This window comes from Aulostomus chinensis, chromosome 22 (genome assembly GCF_037954235.1).
Source record: "Aulostomus chinensis isolate RoL2024-O1b breed Wild chromosome 22, RoL_Achi_v1.0, whole genome shotgun sequence".
In the NCBI taxonomy this organism is placed as follows: domain Eukaryota; kingdom Metazoa; phylum Chordata; class Actinopteri; order Syngnathiformes; family Aulostomidae; genus Aulostomus; species Aulostomus chinensis.
Window position 1 is genome coordinate 14160263 of NC_141341.1, and position 22403 is coordinate 14182665.

The 22403-nt window shown below is 43.8% G+C and overlaps 2 protein-coding genes across 4 annotated transcripts; one reads left to right on the forward strand and one right to left on the reverse strand.

Annotated features, from left to right (window-relative positions):
• Positions 1-353: 353 nt before the first annotated feature.
• On the reverse strand, positions 354-6794 carry gpnmb (glycoprotein (transmembrane) nmb). Of its 3 annotated transcripts, none has more exons than XM_086193099.1 (12): positions 6638-6794; positions 5020-5175; positions 4782-4946; positions 4505-4678; positions 4271-4432; positions 3870-4193; positions 2881-2940; positions 2516-2731; positions 2044-2146; positions 1737-1957; positions 1574-1664; positions 354-1096 (listed from the first exon to the last, which is right to left on the reverse strand). In XM_086193099.1, exons 1-12 carry the CDS (start codon positions 6705-6707, stop codon positions 943-945), a joined length of 1896 nt encoding a protein of 631 aa, XP_086049225.1. In that variant the 5' UTR covers positions 6708-6794; the 3' UTR covers positions 354-942. The 3 variants fall into 3 exon arrangements, with proteins under 3 accessions (XP_086049225.1, XP_086049226.1, XP_086049227.1); XM_086193100.1 differs by having other exon boundaries at positions 355-1096; positions 4803-4946; XM_086193101.1 differs by having other exon boundaries at positions 355-1096; positions 2516-2671.
• A 4977-nt stretch (positions 6795-11771) lies between these two features.
• LOC147240921 (polypeptide N-acetylgalactosaminyltransferase 15-like) lies at positions 11772-18847 on the forward strand. The gene is made up of 10 exons (XM_086193072.1): positions 11772-12471; positions 12570-12736; positions 12807-13011; positions 15033-15200; positions 15529-15646; positions 16663-16857; positions 16937-17068; positions 17176-17277; positions 17354-17497; positions 17594-18847. The coding sequence occupies exons 1-10, from the start codon at positions 11948-11950 to the stop codon at positions 17753-17755; spliced, it is 1917 nt and encodes a 638-aa protein (XP_086049198.1). The 5' UTR covers positions 11772-11947; the 3' UTR covers positions 17756-18847.
• Positions 18848-22403: the final 3556 nt, after the last annotated feature.

Here is a 22403-nt window from a genome sequence, read left to right on the forward strand (position 1 = left end):
ACGCCCTCCTCAGTATTGATCTACACTCTGAGGGCTAGCTGGGGTGCTACGCTAAAGCAGCCTTTCCCACACTTAAAATGGCGACGCAAACTCTCGTCATTTGGTTTTAAATTAGGAGCCTGCGAAAATGCAGTTCATTTTGTAAAAGAAATAAAGCTCAAATCTTCGATGAGGACCATATTCTTGTTTGACAAGGAAATATCCGAACCGACATTGATGTACTTGGGAACATTTTATATTTAATTTCAACTTTCACTTCAGAAAATGAAGGCTTTCTCTCTCCATCAGGGCACTTGCACTGCACTAGAGAGGTCTCGCCGTGGAAGTTCCTGTGTTAATAAGTTTACATTTCACATTTATTCAAGTTAAAGTTCAACGCCTGTAGGTCTGTTCAGACTGTGTATTTGGTGATTGATGGAAGATTCCTCCTAAAAGAAGGCCTTAAAGAGATGAGTGGTTAGTTCACAGCTTTTATTGAACGAGTTGTCAAGGGTCCATTTAGTTGCTTGACTTCAGTGTCCAATTCTTAGTTGGTGAATTTTCAATAGTCCACTTCACTGAGAGGGTTATATTGAGGAAGATGAGAGTGTGTGTGTGTGTGTTACTCCTGTGGGCATTATTATAACAGCACAATCTTGTATAACAGTTCTCAACTCACACAATCATAGCAACATCTTTGTTAATCTCCTAGCAACTAGATGAGCTACAAAAATATAAACAAAAAGAGCAGTCTCTCAGACATTTATCAACCTGTAGAATAAATCGTCTCTCTAGTGCTTCTACTGTAGTATTCGCTCTGCTTACAGCAGACAACACACGTAACTCAGAACACAAACATGGTTATTGTGTATATTTGCAAATGGCAAATTGTGCTTTGTCCTTCATGATGGTATTAAATGTAGAGAAGTAGCACTTTTATTTGGTGTAGAACCCACAGAGAGTCTAGAGAGTGCGTCTCTCAGTCAGCAGATGATGACTCTCCTCACTGGAGGGGAAGAGTGCCTCCCGCAGGCGCACTACACGACCTCCGGCCCCGGCGTGGCTGGAGGCGTCTTCCACCAGTGACCTACGTATGGGCCGGTACACCTTGTAGCGCCTGGGAGAGAAGAAACAGGAGTGTGAGTTCTTCCATATGAGCACCACACTGCTCAAACCTTGACTGGCCAAACTTAGACACAGGCAAAGTAAAACGTTGTGTTGGGAGAATGCCTGCATTTGAATGTTATTTAGGTTTATAGAGTTTAACGTGATATTGTATTTTCAGATGTACTTGTATTACATTGCAGGTCAATTTGAAAAAATCAGAACCAGGAGAACGCAAATGTACTCTAAGATTAGTGATCAACTTCAGCTTCAGCAGACAGATAAAATGCTGGTGGACCTGCATATTTGAAGTACATTCCTACCTCCACATTTTAAAAGTATCAAAGGTGATTTTTAACATTTTTTAGTTCTGTAGTTTATGGCTGGTCATTTTTAAAAATCATTTCATTCCATCTAGTCAAACTGAACCCTTCCAAGTTCTGGAAGAACATACAGTATGTCCTTGTGCATTGGGAAGTATGTTACTCACTTGTAGACGAGGTATGCAATAAAAGCAAAGACGGCACCCAGCACAGCACTAGCAGAAAGGACGACCTTCGCAGTGTGGGGGGTCTTGGACACTACAAGAAGAGAGTTAGTTAACCTCCAAAGCTGCAGGTAAACAGAGGCTTCGCCGTCAATGTGTCACAAACCAGGTGCATCTTGGGACTGGTTGATAGTGACGGTGGTGCTGGCCCGAGCCAGACTGCTGGAGTCTTCCAGAGTGATGTTGATGCAGTAGGTCCCAGGCTCCAGGAAGGTCCGCCTCAGATGCACCTCACACTCAGAGGACGGAGGCACGTCATCGCACATGATGCTGCGCACTTCGGTGCAGGTGGGGTCGGACACGACGGTGCAGGCTGAAGTAGGGATGCTGAGGATGACGGACGCGGAGATGAAATCTTTTTGCACATACAAACATTGTTTCCATTTATGAAAAATAAACTGTTCTTTCTCCACCTGCCCAGACATTTCACCAGGAAGCTGATATCAGTTTTGGTCACTCTGGCAGCCGACACGTCCACTATGCGACTGTTGGCCTGGCTGAGCGGGTGCTTGGGCTCTGTGGGTCACAGGTCAACGCTGCAATCATCTTTTTGTAGAATTAAAATGGTGACAACTCTGTTAAGGCTTGCACATTGTGTGTGTGTGTGTGTGTTTGTACAGGAACAGAATTAGGCTTGAAAGAATATTCACATTGTTATAAGTCATTTGAAAATCACTTTTTCTGGTTTGATAAGCAACAGAATTGTTTTCCTTTTTCCTCTTTTTAACATAACCTGAATTAGAATAATAAATTATTGATATGATCCTTATTACATATAGGTAAGGGCAGAATGATGATTCCAAAAACCACACACGCACACACAGAATTGCATCATCAAATACTTCTGATTCCACAGCGAAAAGGAAGCCGCAGCCTCCCACCTACCAATAATGGTGATGTTACCCACAAAGGTCCCATAGACGTAGCGGAAACATTCGTCGCTCTTGACTGGGCGCCTGCTGCGGAACCAGTCCAACATGGTTGGTTTGGACTCTGTCACCCTGGCTACAGTGGAGGGGAGGGGCTCAGTGGTGGGAAACCCTGTTGTCATGGCGACGGGAGGATAGGAGGAGGAGAGGGCTGAGCGGGTGCTGGGTAGCACTGACAGGAAACAAGTGGCAAGGCTTGAACTAACAGGTAAATTTTTTATATTCAAGTTAATTAACACTGAGCGAGCTTCTGTTGAGATACACACTCTTCCTTTGTCTGCACACACAAGCATACACACACTGTCAGCTGAGTGACCTCACCCTCGGTGGTCTCCATCCTAACAGTAACGGCATGAGTGGCTGGTGAAAGTGTGGGAGGCTCTGGAAGGAGAAACACACACCCACACACACACACACTTGTGACTTGTTCTCTCAAGGTCAGGATGCAGGACCCTTTTTTATAATGGATTTTGTCCAGTTCTGCTCCTGGTAATTAATCACCCAAATACTGCAGCGAAGAGCTTTTTAGCTTAGCTTAACTTAAAAACAGGAAATCGTTACAACTGCCAACATAAAAGCCTGCTAATTTCATTTAGTATACATTTTGTATGATTAAACAAATAAGAAACATAAAATGTAATTAAGGGAGATTTAAAGGTGCTGTTAGCACAAATCTTTGGACAAAGACAAGTTAGCTAGTAGTCTAGGCTGAGTTAAACTACAACTCCCATAGGAGGCTATATACTGCTGTTTAACACTTACCATCTCAGGTGGGTTTTTGCATGGCTTTTTAGCAACAAGATAACATGTTACTCAGAGAGGTTTAGAGGTGTTGCTTGGTAAAATCTTTGAACAGAGGCAGGGTTGCTATGCTACGCTAAACTTTATATTCTCTGGTTTTTGCCTTATATAGATAAGAGTGGTGTTGATATTCTTGGTTAGCCTGCTAATTGACACTTAAATGATGTCTCTTTTAGTCTCTTTAACTAGATTTTTAAATTAATTAAACTGACAACATGTCATTTAATTAGTTTTAGGGGTGCATTTAGGTAAAATCTTAGAACAAAACCAGGCTGTTTCCCCCAGCTACTTGTCTTTATGCTAAGCCAGGCTAAAGACACCTGGCTGTTACCTGCTATTTTTTTTTTTAATTTAATAGACAAATGTGAAAGCAGCATTGACCTTCTCTCCTCACTCTTGGCAAGAAAGGAAGTTAGTGCACGTCCCAAACCGTTAAAAGTCCCAATTTTAGTGTCTCGCTTTGGCGCCCCCCAGTGGTGGTACTTTGACATGGTTCAAACGTGCTGTACCTGTGGGAGGCGGTACTGTGACGCTGCCTGGAGTTGGTGTGGCAGCTGCAGGTGGACACTCAGCGGGAAATGCGGCCTCCACGATCAGCTTCACACTCATATTCCCCACCGTGCTGTAGGTGTGTGTGGTCACCTCGCGGTGTGTCACCAGCTGGTTGCCGTCTCTGAAGTCCCACACGTAGTCGATGGAGGCTGCTTTTTTGAGGTACCCGCTGGGGTCGTGAAGCTGGACTTTGAAGAGCACATCTTCACCCCGATAGAAAACGTTGTCAGATTCATTGACCGCGGCCTTCTGGGAGATGCTGACCGTCAGGGGGATCTTATCTGTGGGACGAATAATTCAGTGTTTCTGTATATTTGGCTGCACGTGTTAAGAGGTGAATGCGTGAGGTTTTCTCCACCTGTGATGAAGAAAACAGTACTGTCACTACTGAGGGGGCTGTACTTCCTACGCTCGCGCTTCCGGTAGACCATGACCTCCATGACCTCTCCCCCAACAGGGATACTGGACGTATTGAGGGTAATACTGGAGGAGGAGCCATCACACGTCTCATAATATTGACCTGGATAAGGAGAAGAGTCAGTCAGCTTCAGGAATGATTTTGTGTTTGTGTGTGTATGACCGATGGTCTCACCCATCGTGTGCCACACGTAGACGTAGCCCTTGCGTCTCCAGTCGTTACTCTGAGGGAAGGGCTTTCCGTCGGGGAACACGTTGCATTTTGTGGTGTCAGGACACTTCCCAAAGCCGTAGTCATCCAACCAGGACGTCCAGTTGAACACATAGCCAGAGCGCACTTGACCATTAGCTGCTCAGAGAAGAAAGAGAGTGTGTGAAAGTGTATTTACATGATGGTGCGGTGGAGTGTGATGTGTTCAGGGACGTGGCCTCGTCTGGCTATCTGGCAGCACCTGAGGCCTCCAGCTCCGTACCATCCTCACAGTGCTCATCCCATACAAGGTTCCCGCTGGCATCCTCCTTCTGGCAGGGAGGGTACTCCAGCTTGGCAGTGAAGGTGATGCAGGAGCCGTTGAGAGCCGGACTGTCACTGGTCAGACGAACGGTGGTTTTACCTTCTGCGGGGAGAACGTTGTAGATTAGCATCCTAACACACGTACTGGCAAGAATTCAGACGATGACTTGACTCACCTCTGTGGCGCGTGACGTCCTTTGGCTTTGGTTTTAGAGGAGGGTAGAGGAAATAATCCCACGGGTTGGTGTCAGGATCCCAGCCAGGGATTGGCGGGATGGGGAACGGAAACCTACCGGCCACTGAGTGCTTGTGAGGAAACATGTCACCGTACGCTGGAAAGAGAGACGGAGAAATGTAGTTGCCCATTCAGAAACCAGTTTATTTTCATTTCCTTCCATTGAGAAGATGTCACGGTAATTCCATCAAGAGATGTTTCGTTGACCGTAACCTCAAGAGACCTCTCTAGTGCAGCAGCAGCTTTTAAATCTTATTACCTCTGCCAAGGACGCATTCTCTCTCTCTCTGGTTTGTTAGTTTGATACCTTGAAAACTATCAGATGGATCTGGATGAAATTAGATGAAAAGATTGCTAATGTTACAAGAAACACTAGTTCACTGTTGAGGGTGAGCTGTACCTCCTCCCCGAGCCTCATCCATGAAATGTTCTTATGCATAAATTTGTGTGAATGCGCTTTAGGACTTTTTAAGCCCTCAGTTTTGTCTTACAGTCAGTAGACAGAGCCTGAAGATTATTTCCGACCCCTGACATCGACTGCGTGGCTCCTACACTTCTTACAAAGACTTAAACATTACGAGAACATTTCATGAATTCAGACCCCTGAGCTCTTTCTAGTTTTAAATTAATCTTTGTATATATTTCATCATTTTTCTTATGATGATCTCCTGACTATGTGAACAGTTATGAAGAAGAAAAAAAAATCAGCTCAAAACATAAGAAATATGATTTGACTCAGAAGTACAAGAATGCCTAAGACTGGAAGCAAGAATTTAAAGAACCAAGCGATCGAATGCTGGGATGAGCTCCAGAGTTTCTTTGCTGTTTGAAATCTTTTCGTTTTAAAAGGGAAACAACAACAACATCCGCAGACCAGAATCATGTTTTAGCAGTTTTATGAGTGAGGGAGAGACTGAAACCTCACAGGTGGTCAAATCCAGCCCCGTGGACTCGTGCGGTCTTATTGTCTAACAATAACTGTCCGCCAAATGTCTTTAAAGAGTCAGTAAAGTGCTTCTGTGTTTGTCTCCGCCTGGATAATCTGGAGGGTCGAACGTGGACGAGATGTGATTTGATTAAAGGGAAAAAAAACCCGCTGCAGTCGTGTAAATTCTAGACTATACCTGAATATGAAAACCTGCTTCTGTTTCAGGTGAAAGGTGTTTTTTTGTGTGTTCTTTTTACATTTTCAATTGGGATCTTGACACAATGCTGTACATTTAATATTTGTTGGCTTTTAAATGATAAGGATTATTCTATTTTTATGGATGTAAAAGGGTTTCATTTAAGTCTTCTGTTTACTGGGTTTAAGTCTGCTGTTGCTGACGGGACAGACGCCTTAATTAAACTCATGGGACTGTGACTGCAAACAGCTGAAAAAATATCACGTATCAGAAGTGTTTCAAGCTTCTTTCCCTTCATTACTTACAAAGCAGGTCTGTTTGGCGTCAGTGGGAAATTTAAGCAAGTAGTCTACATGTATTAAAACACAATTTTCAATTATTTCTACTTATTTGTATCCAAATATTATAACTGGGATTTCAGTCAGTTCTACTTACTTTTGCGGCCATCCGCTGCGTAAACAAAGCAGATACAAGCAAGAAGAAGAAGATACTGCCAGGCTTCCATTTCACCAAGAATAATTATTAAGAATAGAAGAAGCTCCCACAACAGGTCAAGTCTGCCCCGACAGGTCTTGAGTCCCTCTCTGCTCGTCCAGCTCCGCCAGGACTTCCTCTGCGTCCTGCTGTCCATTAATTAAATCTGCGCGCAAAAACATGTGACGTTTCCTAACCAGACGCACCTCATCCCTCATTAGGACGCAGGAAACTCATGAGAGATGCGCATGCTTCCTCTTCTTCTTCCTCTCCCGAAAGTGATGAAGGGTTTTGATTGACAGAACTGTTGATGTTTTATGGTTCACCTGCCAGAGGCCGCGCCTAAAATTATGTAGAGCATAAATTGTTTTCTGTGTTTCCTTTTATTGTTGTGAATTTGGGCCATTCTATTTGTTCTCATAATACAGTGTCGCATCTGGAAATTGATCAAATGTTTCATTGCACTTGCACTCTTAACTTTTCACTATTAGTCTAAAACATTTTGTAACGAATCCAACAAAATTCGGCCCAGTGTGAGATACAGAAATTTCTAGCCAGGAATTTACGTGCAGTTTGTGTGATAAATCCAAATTTTGCCCGGGGCTGTTTCCACTTTGCTCACATGTTCGGTAAACCTCGGGACTTCCGAAAATTGTCGAGACATTACCTGCGAAAATATACACGAGAGGTAAGGAAAATGTGGGCTGTGACTGTGTTCACCTTTGACGCGTCACACGTCTGTAAATTCTTGCAAATCTCGGCCAGAGGGAGAAATTAGATGAAGACTAAATGTTCATTTGAGACACAGAGCCTCAAATATAAGAGGCAAATATAGTCCAATCATATCATGTAATTAGAAAACTGCATTTGAAACAAATCTCTTGAGTGTGAGTTGCTTCATTTTCATCCCACTTTAATAACATTAAACGTCCGTGTGTGTGTGTTTGTGTGTGTGTGTGTGTGTGTGAGAGAGAGAGAGAGAGAGAGAGAGAGAGAGAGAGAGAGAACTGACCACATGACGGCCAGTTTTCACAGTAACAGCTGCGTCACGATGAGATACACACACACACACACACTTCCCTGCGCGTGTGCGTATGAGGGCTGGAGGTCCGTGCAAAGTTGCGTAAATAAGCAGAAGGAGAAGCGTGTGTGTGCCAGACAACCTTCAGCATACGGTGGCATGTGATTACCGTCATTCCTGAAACACAAGGAGAGTTTGGAAACTGGAACAAAAGGCAACGTGACGCCTTGATCCAATCTTTCAAATTCTAATTAAAAAAACACTTTTCATCATTTGTCTTATCTGATTCAAATAAACTTTGTAATTTGAGGTCTGATAAACAGCTCTTTATTATGTGAAAACCGTGTCCCTTGAAAACTGATAGTGCTGAGTTGCTGGATATAATCTCTCCTGGATTATTAAGAATCAAAGATGGCTGCTATCAATTATGCTTCCCATTACATTTAAAGAAGATTTCACGGGGGAAAAAACGGTCATTTCACTGTCAATTAGACAGGAATTGTTCATTAGGGCTTAAAATTCAAGGTGATGATCAGAATCTCAGAGCACTTTTACACCACGCAGCCAAATAAATCAAAGCCCCCCCCCCCCTTATCTATTAATTGATTGTGAGGTTTCATTGACATTTAACTCATGTGTGACTTTTCCTCTGATCACAAGTTCTCAGAATAAAACAAGATTAATGAAAAAAAACGTAAATTATGTTGTTTGTTTTTTTTTAAAAAAGAATTCTTAAGTATAAATGTAGAATTTACAAACAATGGTGCTTTTTAACCAGCAGAGGGCGCCACCACTACGCAGCAATTTACCATGAGCAAACACCGTACTGGCATGTTGGCTGTTGACAGTAATGCCGTGACATGCTGTTACACATACAACGCAAGAAAATCCCAGATAATGTCAAAATAACAACGCACTCGAAATCAAAAACACAACAAAGGTTTCATCTTTGGTAACGTGGATACACAGTTAGTGCAGGATGAAGCTGAAAAAGAGTTTTAACTGCTTCCTCCCAAGACGCAGGGAGGTTTATCTTCGTTTGTGTGAGAGAGGGTTCTGTTTGTTTCAGAGAACTTCAGACAAGAACAGCTCCGTTCTTGCAGGAAAACTTTTGAAGACCCTCAAAAGTTCGTTTGTCTCCTCAGAGGGACACTATCGGTCTTCAGAAGTGCAGCTTTTAACTAACAGAAAGGGTACAAAGTGAACTCAAGTATACAAGCAACAAATGTGCGTGTGTGTGTGTGTGTGTGTGTGTGTGTGTGTGTGTGTGTGTGTGTGAGAGAGAGAGAGAGAGTTCTAGATTAGACCAGACAGAAGATTTCAGACGCTGTAAAAGAGAAATATTAATGAAAAATAAGTCGTAAAAACCTGATGCAAGTCTCTCTCTCTCTGTCTGTCTCTCTCTGTCTCTCTCTCTGTCTCTCTTTCTCTTTTGGTTTGTGTATGTGTGTGTGCGCGCGCGCGTGCGTGCGTGCGTGTGTGCGTGTAGTCCTGCCTGCTCATTTACAGCTCTGGCTCCTAGTTGGATGGTGGAATGCAGGCACATTCCTGGACCTTCTGCATTTGTGTGTGTCTGTGTGTGTGTTCTTCCGCCGCCTGTGTTATGTGTGTGTGACCTGAAAATGTGCTGGCAGTGGAAACTTCTCTTCAGTGTGTGTTTTGGCTGTGTGACGGCACATATGGGAGTGTTCACTGGAAATACATGAAGACCTTCTTTCCTTGTGTCTTATAAAAAAAATAATAAAAAAAACCTCCCACAAGAGCCCAGGAGTCAGGAGGCGGTCACTCCTTCTTTCTCTTCTTTCTCTCCCTTTCTGATCTTCCATCCCTCTCTCTCTCAGACGTCACCTCCTCCTAGCGCCATCATCTATTTGCTCATCTCGCCTTCTCAACCCCTCATTTGCCCGTCCAACTACTCAGTCTGTCTCTCCAGATGTCTCCCGTCCTCTTTTCTGTACTGTAATCCTAACCATCTCTGCCCTGTCATCCTGAGCACAGGGAAGGTAGGGGGCAGCTAATCCCTCCCACTCACTCAGGATTACCTGATTACAGACACGCAGGCTTCCAGGCTCATTTGGCCTCTAAACGCCACAGGTTGGACTGCCAGTCCAGTGGCCTTTCACAGCTCCGGTGTGCGTCAAGCCAAGTGACGTTGAAAGGTCTTCAGGCAAACACACTGAGCTCACTTGGAAAATGGATCATGGAAGTTAAACGCGCCCGTTTCCATTGATAAACTCGTGATTTGTGGACATTATCTCATTGGGTGCCACATTTAGGTTGTCCTCAACTGACATCTATAAAACCAAGTTGAGGCAAAACAGTACGACGCAACTTTCCATGTGTCCACTCCGATGAAAACAGCAGCACCGGCAGCCAAGATTTCTTTGGAGAACCGGGGGGGGGGGATCAACAGACGGGCTGCGGCGCGCCGCCAGCTGGCCGGAGAGCGCGTCTTTGAAGTGTGACGAGCCAGGGAGACGCCTGCCCGCCGCCGAACCCGCTCTCACGCACAAATCCAAGGCAACATAAACAGTCTCATTACGCTGCAACGTGGGTTTATTTATAATTCGCTGTTGTTACTGGAAGAAAATATATGGCTTTTGTAAATGGACCTTTGCTCCACTTCTCCACGTCGTATTACAAAGACGCTGAACAGTCCCGCTCATTGCGTGCGACACGCCAGTGAAAAACAATCTGGAAGTAGTCTGACGGTTTGGGAATTGCGCGCCCAGAAGAATTTGTTTTCCCCCCATTAATGTTCGTCTAGAATGCTGGAGTCCCTGCTATCATCTGGACTACTACACGGTGTTATGAAAATATTACACCAGAAATGTCAAATCAACGTTAGCTCTCAACTTTAAAGGACGATGCCAACAATTTGTGACATACGTTTATTGTCAATGTTTTTTTTTTATTTAGTAACAAGCGGAGATCCCAGTCTCTCCTGTCTGGTACAGTTAAGCTAGTTAGCTTAGCTGCCATGAATGCTAGCAGTTGTACAGGAGTAAAAACATTCAAAATTCATTCAATAAACCTTTGACCAAAAAGAGTCTTTGTCTTGGAAAGAAAAGAAATTAAAATGGTGAACATTTGCTGAGAAAAAAAAGATAAAAATTACGAGCTGTCATTATTATGTCAGCTATAAAAGTGAAACTACTTTTCCTGCCTCAACTTCCCGTCCTTTCTTGCTCACTGGGCTTCCTAAGCCTGCAGTTCCTCCTTTGTGTGTATTCTGGTTCAGACACACCACGGCCGTGCAGAGTAACACTCCCCATCTCTCTTACAAGGTCAGCAATGACCGTAGCAGCAGTAGCCACTTCTGCTTGTTGAAGGTAATGTTGGTCTTGATCACCAAAGTTTTGAAGTTTGTTTTTTTTTTTTTTTGAGGTGCGGCTTTGAATCCCTGCGCCTGGCCAGGAAAGTAGTTCTGGCTTTATACTGGACTTAGTCATGACAAAATTTTAACACTTTCACTTTCACCTCAAAACATTTTTTTCATAGCCATTGTTAAACACCAAACATGAACTATTCATGCAGTCAAAGTCCCTTTTGAAGTAAAGTCTATTTGATGACTTTTTACTCCTGTACCCACTGCTAGCATTCATTGCAGCTAAGCTAACTAGTTAGCCGTGGGGTCTGGAGCTCAAGTGCACACAGAAGAGAGACAGGTATCTATCTGCCTGCCTGGCACTAAAAATGATGGACAGTAAAAGCATCTCTCCCAAAAGTAGGTCTTTCTCTTTAAAAGCAGATTTTTACTCCTGTGTGTTGAAGAACCCTCTTCAGGTTCTCGTCAGAACAAACAGCCAAAGACTGAAACATCTCAGTAACCAGAGGCAGATCTATTCTAAAAATAAAACTTTTCTCCATATAAAACTATCCAAGAGTCAAATCGTTCTGTCCTGTGTGAAAACGGAAGTGCCACAGTGTGATGCAGCTGCAGGAGGTGCAGGTGGGTGCATCAGGTGCATCTTCATGCTGTTTCCAGGAGGGTTGCAGCAGGCTTTAGGACCGCGGGATGAGCTGGATGACAGACAAACTGCGCACCTCCACGGGTAACAAGTTGCGGGTTTCTCTCTCCTCAACCTGTCTGCTCCTCATGTCCCGGTCTGATGGATGCAACTTTACTCACCGGGAGATCTGAGGATGTTTCTTTTACTGTTTCTAAAATAATCTTTGCACAAATTCAGCAATGGGTTCAAAGTTGATGCGGCGCTTTAACATGGTTACATTCTGAGCCTCTCTCCAGTATGAGGCTGTGGGGCAGAGCTAAAGTGCTCCGGAGGAGGATGCTCTGCCTCTGGCTGCTGCTCGTTGGGTTCGCCTTGGTCACGCTGACGCTCTCGGACCTCTTTAACAGGGACCGCTCTCATGAGAAACCCAGCTCTCCCCGCCGACCCCTCCAGCGGATCCCCAGCCCACCAGACTTGGAGTTCATCGTCGAGTCCCGGGACCCCGTATTGGAGTTTGTTGTCGATCTCGCCCACCTCAGCTCTTTGCAGGAGGACCAGCTTTTATTGGTGCCCTCGACGCAGGGCACCAGGAACCCGCTTCAGAAAAGAGGGAACTACCGGGTGGTCCTGCCGGGAGCAAACAAGGATACCATCGCTCCTGCGCCCCCGACGCTTGGCGATTTGGGGAAAGCGGTGCGGCTGCACCTGGAGGGTCTGGAGAGGGATTTGGAAGAGGCTGCAGCGCAGAAGTACGGCTTCAACGAGGTAGTGAGCGAGAAGATTTCACTGCATCGCCGGCTGCCGGAGGCGCGCCACCCCGGGTGAGAGCATCGAGCGCACAGCTGCACACACTCGGGATGAAACGAACACACTTTTAAGCTGTTGCCTTGATAGTTAGTAATCATTTCCCATCACACAGATGCATGGGGGAGGAGTACAGCGAGTCGCTGCCTTCGGCTACAGTGGTCATCTGTTTCCATGACGAGGCCTGGTCAACGCTCCTGCGCACGGTGCACAGCGTGCTGGATACTGCACCCAAACAGCACCTGCGGGAGGTCCTGCTGGTGGACGACTTGAGCCAACATGGTATACTCCACTTCTACACATCCATCCATCCGTCATCCATCCATCTTATCATGTCATATTTGTTGTGTAGGTCACCTGAAGAGTGAGCTGAGTGAGTATGTGGCTCACCTGGATGGGGTGCATTTAATTCGCAGCACCAAGCGCCTGGGGATCGGAGGGTGCCGTAACCTGGGAGCTTCCAGAGCTGCAGGGGAGGTGCTAGTGTTCATGGACTCCCACTGTGAATGCCAGGATGGCTGGCTGGAGTCGCTCCTGGAGAGGGTGGCCCAGGACAGGTGCCACACACTCAGACACAACAACGCTGCAGGCTTGTAAATCAATTACATGACAAAAATGTAACATGAAACACTTCTCTGCTGTTTGGATGTCTAAACTCTATTTTGCTGATGACAGAAACGCTTAGAAAAGTGAGAAGGAGGTGCTCAGAGTTGTCCTCACTCATTAGTAAAGCTGGGGATGCGTGTCTGTGTGTGTGTGTGCGTCTGTGTGTGAGTGTGTGTGTCTGTGTGTGTGTGTGTGTGTCTGTGTGTGTGTGTGTGTGTGTGTGTGTGTGTCCAAAGGCCAGCTCTCATGATTTGGCTCTAGTCTTGGGTCTCAGACTGCCTGCAGCGTGCCTCTAATTAGACTAGATAATTAGGCTGGACTCTCAGGCCTGGAATCCACAGCCACTCGACTCTCTTGGCCACATGTTTGACCCTTCTCCTGTTTTTTTTTCCTTTCTTTTTTCTTTTGCTCTTTTTCTTTCTCCCCCCATTAATATTTTCCTTCCACTTCCTTTGAACATCACACCGCTCATGACCTATTGGTAAAAACATCTCAAATAACCAGAAATGAACCGGAACAGACTCACAACAAGAGTGTGTGTGTGTCGCTAAACTTGGCTGAACCACACACACACACACACACACACACACACACACACACACACACACACACACACACACACACACACACACACACACACACAGCTTTTCCAAGAAATGTCCCAGCATTTTCCCTGAAAGGAGGTTATATGTGAAAAAGAGTCAGTTTGCCGGTAATCTGCTCAGGCAATTTACAAACCTAGAGACTAATAACATTCCAGGGAATATTCTGGGATGGCTGTGTTAGGAATGAAAGCAGGAACATTACCTGGAAGGGTGTGTTTATGCCCTCCCAAGGATATTATACCCACCTACTTCGCATTGCAATGTATGTGTGTGAACAGGTGCTGACGACAGGAATGTTCTGGACTGGTGTTGCTCTTGTGAATGAATTAGAGAATTCGTGAATTTACTGGGAACTCAGAATGAAAGGAGGCAGATGAGGTAACACATCTGGCATTGATTCGCACAGACTTTGAATAATGTGTGAGAATGTAACTGAGGAAAACTGGTGAAGAATGTTACGATAATAACTCATTTTATTTAATATTCTGCTGCTTCTAATCAACTGAGAGGATTGTAAAAGTTTGTTTCTTTTTCCCCGTCACACCGTGTAATTCATTACATGGCCCAGTTCCGTTTAGGTGGGCCAGTTCCGGTATGGTGCATGCTGACTGTTACATGAAGCACAGTGGGCAGCCACCTACGGCAACCCCATTTGGACAAACAAATGATTGAGCTTGTTATGGTTAGCTGTTGGTACATGATATTGGAATTAAAATTGAAGCATTAGAGTCACATGTTTAAGTCAGTTTTGCTCATTTTTTTTAGGTTTGTTGTATAAATTGGATAATTAGAGTTGAGTTATGGGGCAAAATAATAATAAAAAAAAATTACACCCATTAGCATGTGATGTTTGAATAACTGATAAAGTAATTTACCAGTTAATTAAAGGCTAACCAGTAGCCAGTGCTAACGGGATAATCAGGCACTCTCTGCCGCTTAATGAAACATCTGGACCCTGTTTCCAAGATTATAATTTTAAAAATTTATTAAGGCCTAAAATAATTGGAAATTACTGTGTCATACAAGTAAACATATTTGTATAGAAGTCTGCAGTTTGAAATTGGCAGTATCTACCTTGTGCATACGAGTGCTGCCTGTATTTTTTGTTGTGTTTGTTTGTTTTGCTTTTTTGATGCAAATGAAGTTGTGACAAACTCATTCAAATGCGGTTTGAAAAGTTGTTGCCTCACTTTGCCTTCCAAGATCATTGACCCTCTTGAGCACGCGCGAAGAAGAGCCTGAGCTAATGGCAAGAGCTGACACGTCTCCAAATGACAAAACGGAATCAGTACCTGATGAACACGAATAAAAAGACACATCTGAATGCAAGTCATCCTGCTATAGATGAGTGTGGTGTTTCTGTGCAGGACCAGAGTTGTGTCCCCCATCATGGATGTCATACACTGGCAGACTTTTCAGTACAATGCCACCCAGTGGCCAGTCAGGGGGGTGTTCAACTGGAGACTGGACTTCTCCTGGGAATCTAATCCAGAGGTGCAAGACGAGGACCCAGACTTGGCAGTTCAACCTGTGCGGTGAGTTTGCAGCTGCTCTGGGGCTTCAACTGGGCTTTCATAACTTGATTCTACCTAAAACGGTGAAACTGCACCTAAAGTAATGCTGAGTAAACCTCAAGAGGAAGCGCTGATCAAATAAACCTGTACCCTTTATGCTGCTGCTTGCAGAATTTAAGCCTCGAATGAAACATCCCATTTGCAAAGCTGATTTCCGTCCTTCAGATTAGGTATCGTCTGGCCTTGCTATGTTAGACTATAAAGAAAATCACGATGTCTTCCAGCGACACCAAGAGAAATTCCTGTGTTCATTCTTGGCCAGTAAAGTGTTATGGTCTGACTGTGACAGGAGTCCAGCGTTAGGAGGTGGAGTTCTGGCCATCGACAGGCATTTCTTCCAGAGTGTGGGAGGTTACGATCCAGGGATGCTGCTGTGGGGAGCGGAACAAATTGAGTTGTCAATCAGGGTAAAGGACGTATTATTTTGTATTCTCAACTTTCACTGTTAAATCCTGAGCGATACGGTTGCCGTCTGTCGGCCTCTGGAATGTTGTGAGTGGAAAGCTCAGGACAAAGAGTGGTCTGGGAATATCTTGGCATAAACACTCAGATGAGAGTTTTTAACGTGACCACCTGAATGATGTGTTTTGTGAAAGATTCAAATAAAAGATGGTGTAATGTGCAGAGCAAAATATCATTGGGGAGCCACTTGCAAAATCTAGATGGGATTGGAAATGGTATTGTTTTCTAGTGGTACTAAAAGTGATACCAAAAAGTGTATTTTGCTTTTCTAGAACTCAAGTTTTTAGCTCATGAAAATAATTTCCCCCGTGTGTATCACTTCTTTGTTACTCCATAATGCAGAAAGAGCCAGCAATGTATATTTAGCATGAAGCTAATAGCCCATCCATCGATTTTCTTCCGCTTGTCCTGTTCAGGGTCACGGGGAGGCTGAGGCCTATCCCAGCAGCTTTCGGGGTCGAGGTGGGGTTCACCCTGCACGGGTCGCCAGTGGAAGCAAATAGTGACTGCTGCTATTAGCGAAACTGCCCAAAACACCTGTTTAACAACACTGACGTGTAATAAAAGTTGTCTATATCCATCCTCAGTAATTCCTGAAAACTTTGATTCAGCCAAAACAAACTCTACAGAACTATATTGCCAATGAGCATGAAAAAGCACGAGTGATTGGTTCGGCTGAATGCACTTGCACTACCACGCACCATATCTGAACTTCTATAGTTGTTGTTTTGCCGTTGCTTGGTTGCTGTAGCTGTTGTTAGCCATAAATCACCATGAGCTACTAACTAAATATACATGGCTGGCTCTTTCTGTATTTTGGAAACACAAAGAAGCAAAGCATACACAGTAAAGTACTTGGAAGTAACACTTTATGTATTGTTTTAACCTTCCTGTGTTTAAAAAAAAACAACAACTTGTCTTGAGGCTTAAAAACCTGGTGATATTGTTTGTGCGATCCAAGGTGTGGTCATGCGGGGGTTCTATGGAGGTGGTTCCCTGTTCCCGTGTCGCCCATCTCCAACACCACCACCTGCCGTATCATTTCCCAGACCAAGAGATGCTTGATAGGAACAAGATCCGCATTGCTGACACCTGGATGGACGCGTACCGTAAGATCTTCTACAGGAGAGACACCCTTGCTCATTTCATCAGGCAGGTAGGTGTGTATGCATGTGTTAGTGAGGTTATACAATTTTTTTGTACTTTATACCAAAAAAGTATTCTCTTCTGTGCAGTCTGAGAGTCCTAATATCACAGAGCAACTGCGACTGAAGAGGAGTTTGGGCTGTAGGAACTTCCGTTGGTACCTGACTACAGTTTATCCACAACTTTACATCCCGCAGGACAGACAAGGACTGTCGGGCGAGGTAGTGGGCGCGCGCGCACACACACACACACACACACACACACTGTTCATACTAAATTTAAAATTTATAAGATGGAGTGTGATTGTCACATTTTTGCCTGGTTGAAGCTGTACAATGTGGGCACCGGTAGCTGTGCAGACTACCCTCGAAAGCAGGGACTGCAGGGTGGCCTTATGAGCATAGCACCATGCAGCGGGACGGGCAGCCAGGTAACCATGACAACAGCTTCCTCACAGAGGCGCAGGTACCACAGAATGTCAAAGATGATCTCCCTTGTCATGGCAGCACTGTGACCTGAACTCTGGGGGAGAAGTGCGGTGGGGTCCTACGGGGGCTTTTTGTTTAGATGCCATGGGAGAACAGGTGATTCTCTCTCTGTGCCCGAACCACCAGCCAACCACCAACAGACTCCAGTGGAAGTTTATAAAGGCAAGGCAGAACATTGTGGGGTTTTTTTCTGTTGCATGTGTGAAAATACATGATCAGTGTTTTCTGGAGAACTCAGCATGTCTGTCCACCCTTCAGCTGAGCGGCCAGCTCGTCCACCAGCAGTCCCAGTTATGTCTAGAGGCTGTAAAGGACGGAGGGTCTCGCCCCACAGAAGCTGGCGAGGGAGGTCTCTTCTTGCGCCCCTGCACACATCACCCCAGACAACAATGGCACTTTGAGCAACTTGTGACTCCCTAAGGTGCCTGAATAGATCCTCATATATGATCATGTATGGGTCATTCTACAGGACCGGTGCAACCTGCTGTCCCACCAAAAAAAAAAAAAAAAAAAAAAAAAAAAAGGTATAAAACACACTGCTGTGAGTAAATCTTTCGATGAATTAAATAATAAAAAAGTAATATCTGAGATAGCAGTGAGCTTCAGCAACGTCCAAAACCACGAATCACAAGTCAAATCATGATCTTCAGGATTTCTTTTCTCCACAATTGAATTTCAAAAACAAAAGAGGGAAACACTTTTTAAATATTCTTTTAAATAAGATTTATCGAAAAAAGGCCCTGCATTTTTATGTCACTACCCTAGCACTGATGATGTCATAACAATTCGCTAAAGGTTAATTCCGTGACTTTATGGCGGAAGGTTGGTGGCGTGATGTCACTACTGACCCCAGCGAAGTTTTACTAATGAAAAAAAAAAAAAAAAGAAGGAACATCTCATTCTTCTTCACTGTCAATTATATTGAGGAGTGTTTTGTTCACCTTGTATTTGAAGTAATCTTTGAAATTAAGCTAATCAGTTTAATGCTCTCTATGAATAAAGGCTGTTACAATTACGTTAATCAACAAATAACAAGAACAATGAATCACACTCGTAAAAAACGTGTTAATATTGTAACTGTTGTCGTTTTACCAATGAAAATGTTTGAAGAGAATTACAAAAAAATGTAACATTTACAAGGTGGACGTCAGAAATGAGTTGTTTAATAGAATTTGTTTCTTTTCAAATGATAGAATAGTCTGTGATTTGGTAGTGACGAGCGACACTTTGCGGAAAAGAAAGTAACTTTACAAACTTTACGTAAGGTACGATGTGAAAGTTAAGCGTACAACTACAAGAAATTTTTTTAAATGTTTTATAGGAAAACCAACATTTATTTTAAGACCTATAGACTTTGAACCAATTCTATAGAATGACCCATACATGAACAGAAGTATTGCAAAAAAAATGGTGTAGAAAAATATAGCAAAATTTGCTCCATTACAGCTTTTTTTGTTCCTGTTTTAAGGATTGCAAATATCATTTTATTTTGAATAATAAAAGCAACAATATAACCAGAAACACTTTTTAATATCTTATTGTTTTGTATTTATGTGCGTTTAATTGTATATTTGAAAAACTGTTGGGAGGATTGTTTTTCCGTGTACAAAATCACAGAAAAAAACTGCTCAGTATTTATAATTTGAGCAACCGTTGATGTACAAAATCATGTCAAAACCTTCCACTGTAGTCTGAAAATATTCCTGGAAAACAAAGATGGAGTGGGACGGAAATTATTCTAAGTCATCATGGTGGCAGCATGCAGCGCCTCGTGGTGCCCTCGTCCTGTGACATGTTCCTTAAGACACAGCTTTAAATTTAATCAAGTTTATTAATTTATTTATTTATTTAGTTTATTTTGAGTTTGTCCATCTTGTGAGTGTTAATCCAATAATCAACTCACGGTTTTTGGTCTCCACCCTCCCGAGGGAAAGATCTGGCTCCGCAGCTGCTTTATGTTCCCCAGATAGTTGCTAACGGTGTCAGTGTGGATTTTGGGGCTGAGCAGGTCTGATTTTGTCGGTTTTTGGGAACTTTTTCTTCCGCAAACGCCTGCTGTTACGTCCAGACAAGACTCGGGTGATAAGTCCACATATAACCGTCGCACACAAGCAAAGAACTAAAGACGAAAGGAAGTGTTGAGACTGAAGTTAAACTTATCTAAATTCACACTAAAAAGATCAGCGACGGCAACTGCAACATTAGGAGGGCCCTTTCACCCTAGACTGGAGGAACTTGACTGACCCGGGATGACCTCATGAAGAAACGTTCCCGGGAAAAAGGAGGCTGTTACCCTGGTTTGGAAATACTTTAGACACACACATACAGATGCACTGCATGGTGAGTTCAGCCTGAAGCTGGATTGAGTTCTGCGAAGAAACTTGGATGTCGCAAACTCTAAACATATTTTAACTTGTCATCACAGGACAATCCCAGCTGTTCCTGGTAACATTTACTCTTGATCCCGCCTGTTCAAGGGTCCCGGTGGAACCTGACAAGAATGTGACACGAAGGCAGCAAAATGGAATCAAGCCATTACTATCTGTTCTCTCTTTAGTGAGTGATATGTCCGAATATTACTAAGAAATATTAGAATGATGGATGTGCTGCAACTCCAAGAGATGCTGCTAACATCTGAGTGTATTCCAAAACATAAGAGAAAACACTTGTATCTGTGAATGAAGCTCATTTGTTATGTCCCTCTTTGTTTTTTGTGGTATTTTTGCAATCTGTGGAAATGTATTTTCCTACTTCATCAGCTATCAACAGCAGAGGGAGCCATCCGCCTTCATAATCCAGTTTATTCTCAATTGATCACTTTATTTCTCTCGCTGTAATTCGGCCGTGAGCCTTTGTGTGACGGTGCTTTCTTATGAAGCTAACGTAACAGCGGTTCTTGAGAGAAGTTCATGCCGTTTATAATGTCACTAGCGTCCAGAAAATGATGAAGTTGTTTTTTTTAAGCGCTGGAGCTCATACGGTGAACACTGCGAGCGGGGAAGACACTGAGCTGGTACGCTGTCATTAACTGTCCTTGGCCCCAGGCGAGCAGTGAATGATAATAACTGCCTATACTGACAGTAATGCTCCTCTTAACCCCTGATGCACTTAGTCCAGTCAAGTACACAGCACCTTTTCAATAGAAACCCAGGCACACGGTACTGTATGTCTACAGCTCGGAGGCATGGGTCAAAGACTTGGACAAACAACGTGGGTGATTAATACGGCTCTGAGTTACGTAACTGTGGGCTACTATTAGATTGGAGAGTGATGACTGTCTTGTTAGTGGTCAAAGCTGGCCGGACATAGTGTGGGGTATAAAGTAGCTTAAAGCAGCTGCAGCGAACAATATTGTTCCCTTTGTATTCTCTCATCAGTCCTTAAACTGGGCGTAAACAAAGTGGTTAAACTGCCCAAACACACAACCGATGCAGTCTGGTGTCTCATTTCGACAAAGCTCAGTGCGTGAAGTGTCATGAGGCTTTGACACACAACAGGCTAACTAGTATGAATGAATCTTAACTGACAATCACTTTTGAATGTAAAGGGGAATTTTACTGATTTGTCATGGCAGAATTGATTTGTAAGAGGGCGGATGCTCTTCGTGAAGATGCTCGACAGGTTATTTAAAAAAAGAAACACCCTCCAGCTCTGATATAATTGATACTGGAGCACCATGTAAGCTGAGCACTTCGGGAGCCGCCAGTGTTGTTTTGAACAGTTTCGCTGTTGCCGCGTCTGAACCACGGCACTATCTCTTCGATGGATGCTGATTGGTTCTGACTCAAGAATAATTTAAAGCTGACAAAACCATATTTCTCACATGGTTAAGCATTTTTTTCTGCGATCAATACAATCATTTATGTGCAAATATTCACCCACATATTTCCCAACAGCTACACACTGACTCACATGCTCTTCTTTAACTACAACCCATAATAAAGCCATGAAATGTAGCCTCTGTTATGCCTTCAGAATTGAGTGGGACTACAGCCTTAAAAAGTCTCAGATGATCACTTTTACAGCATTAGTTAGCATCACCATGGATTCTCTCAAGGCAGCACGGTGGTGCAGTGGTCAGCACTGTCCCCTCCCTGCAAGAAGGTTCCAGGTTCCAGTCCCGACTCCAGCACGGGATCTTTCTGTGTGAGTCTCCATGTTCTCCCTGTTCCTGTGTGGGTTCTCTCTGGTACTCCAGCTTCCTCCCACAGTCCAAAGACATCAAGAGGGGACGAGGCTGATTGATACTCTAAATTGACTGTAGGTGTGACTGTGAGTGTGAATGGTTGTCTGTCTCTATGTGTTGGCCCTGTGATGGACTGGCGACCTGTCCAGGGTGAACCCCGCCTCCCACCTGAAGGCTGCTGGGATAGGCTCCAGCCCCTTAACAGGATAAGCGGAAGAAAATGGATGGATGGATTCCCTCAACCAAAAGCTAACAGGATTTTTGTCATTGCATTTTGGATTACTGCTGAAAATAAGATCTGTAGCAAAGTGACACTTAGATGCTCTGTTCAGCGAGGTAATTTTCACAAGTGAACACAACAGTGATGAATTTTAAATACAGTCAATGCAAGCACAAAGAGAGGGGCTATGAATGAATCACACCAAGGGTGGACGATTACTCCGTTAGCTTTGTGCCTCCTGTGCTTTTAGTGTGATTGCGTCTGTACTCTGTGACACTAACACTTTGAAATTCACCATGGGTTGTGCAACTTGCATGTTTTATTTCATAGAACAAAACCATATATCTAAAGCAAGGTTGAACCACTTACCTTGTTCCAGCCATTTATATATGTTAATTTTTTTTTTTTTAAGTATAGACCTTGAGATAAGGGGACCAAACATTCAACTATTATTTTTGATTTGTAGGTTTTTATGAGTGACTCCTCTCTCTCTTTATGTCTGATGTGCTGTCATAAAAAAAATAGCTTGCTGAGTGGCAACCGTGAGATTATCAACAATCTATCCTACCAGTTGCCAGTTTTACGAAGGTCAGAGCTGGACAAGTGGTCAGAGTTGTAGTAGTGTTATAAGACAGATAGTGGGGGTTTTTTTTCCCCGGAGC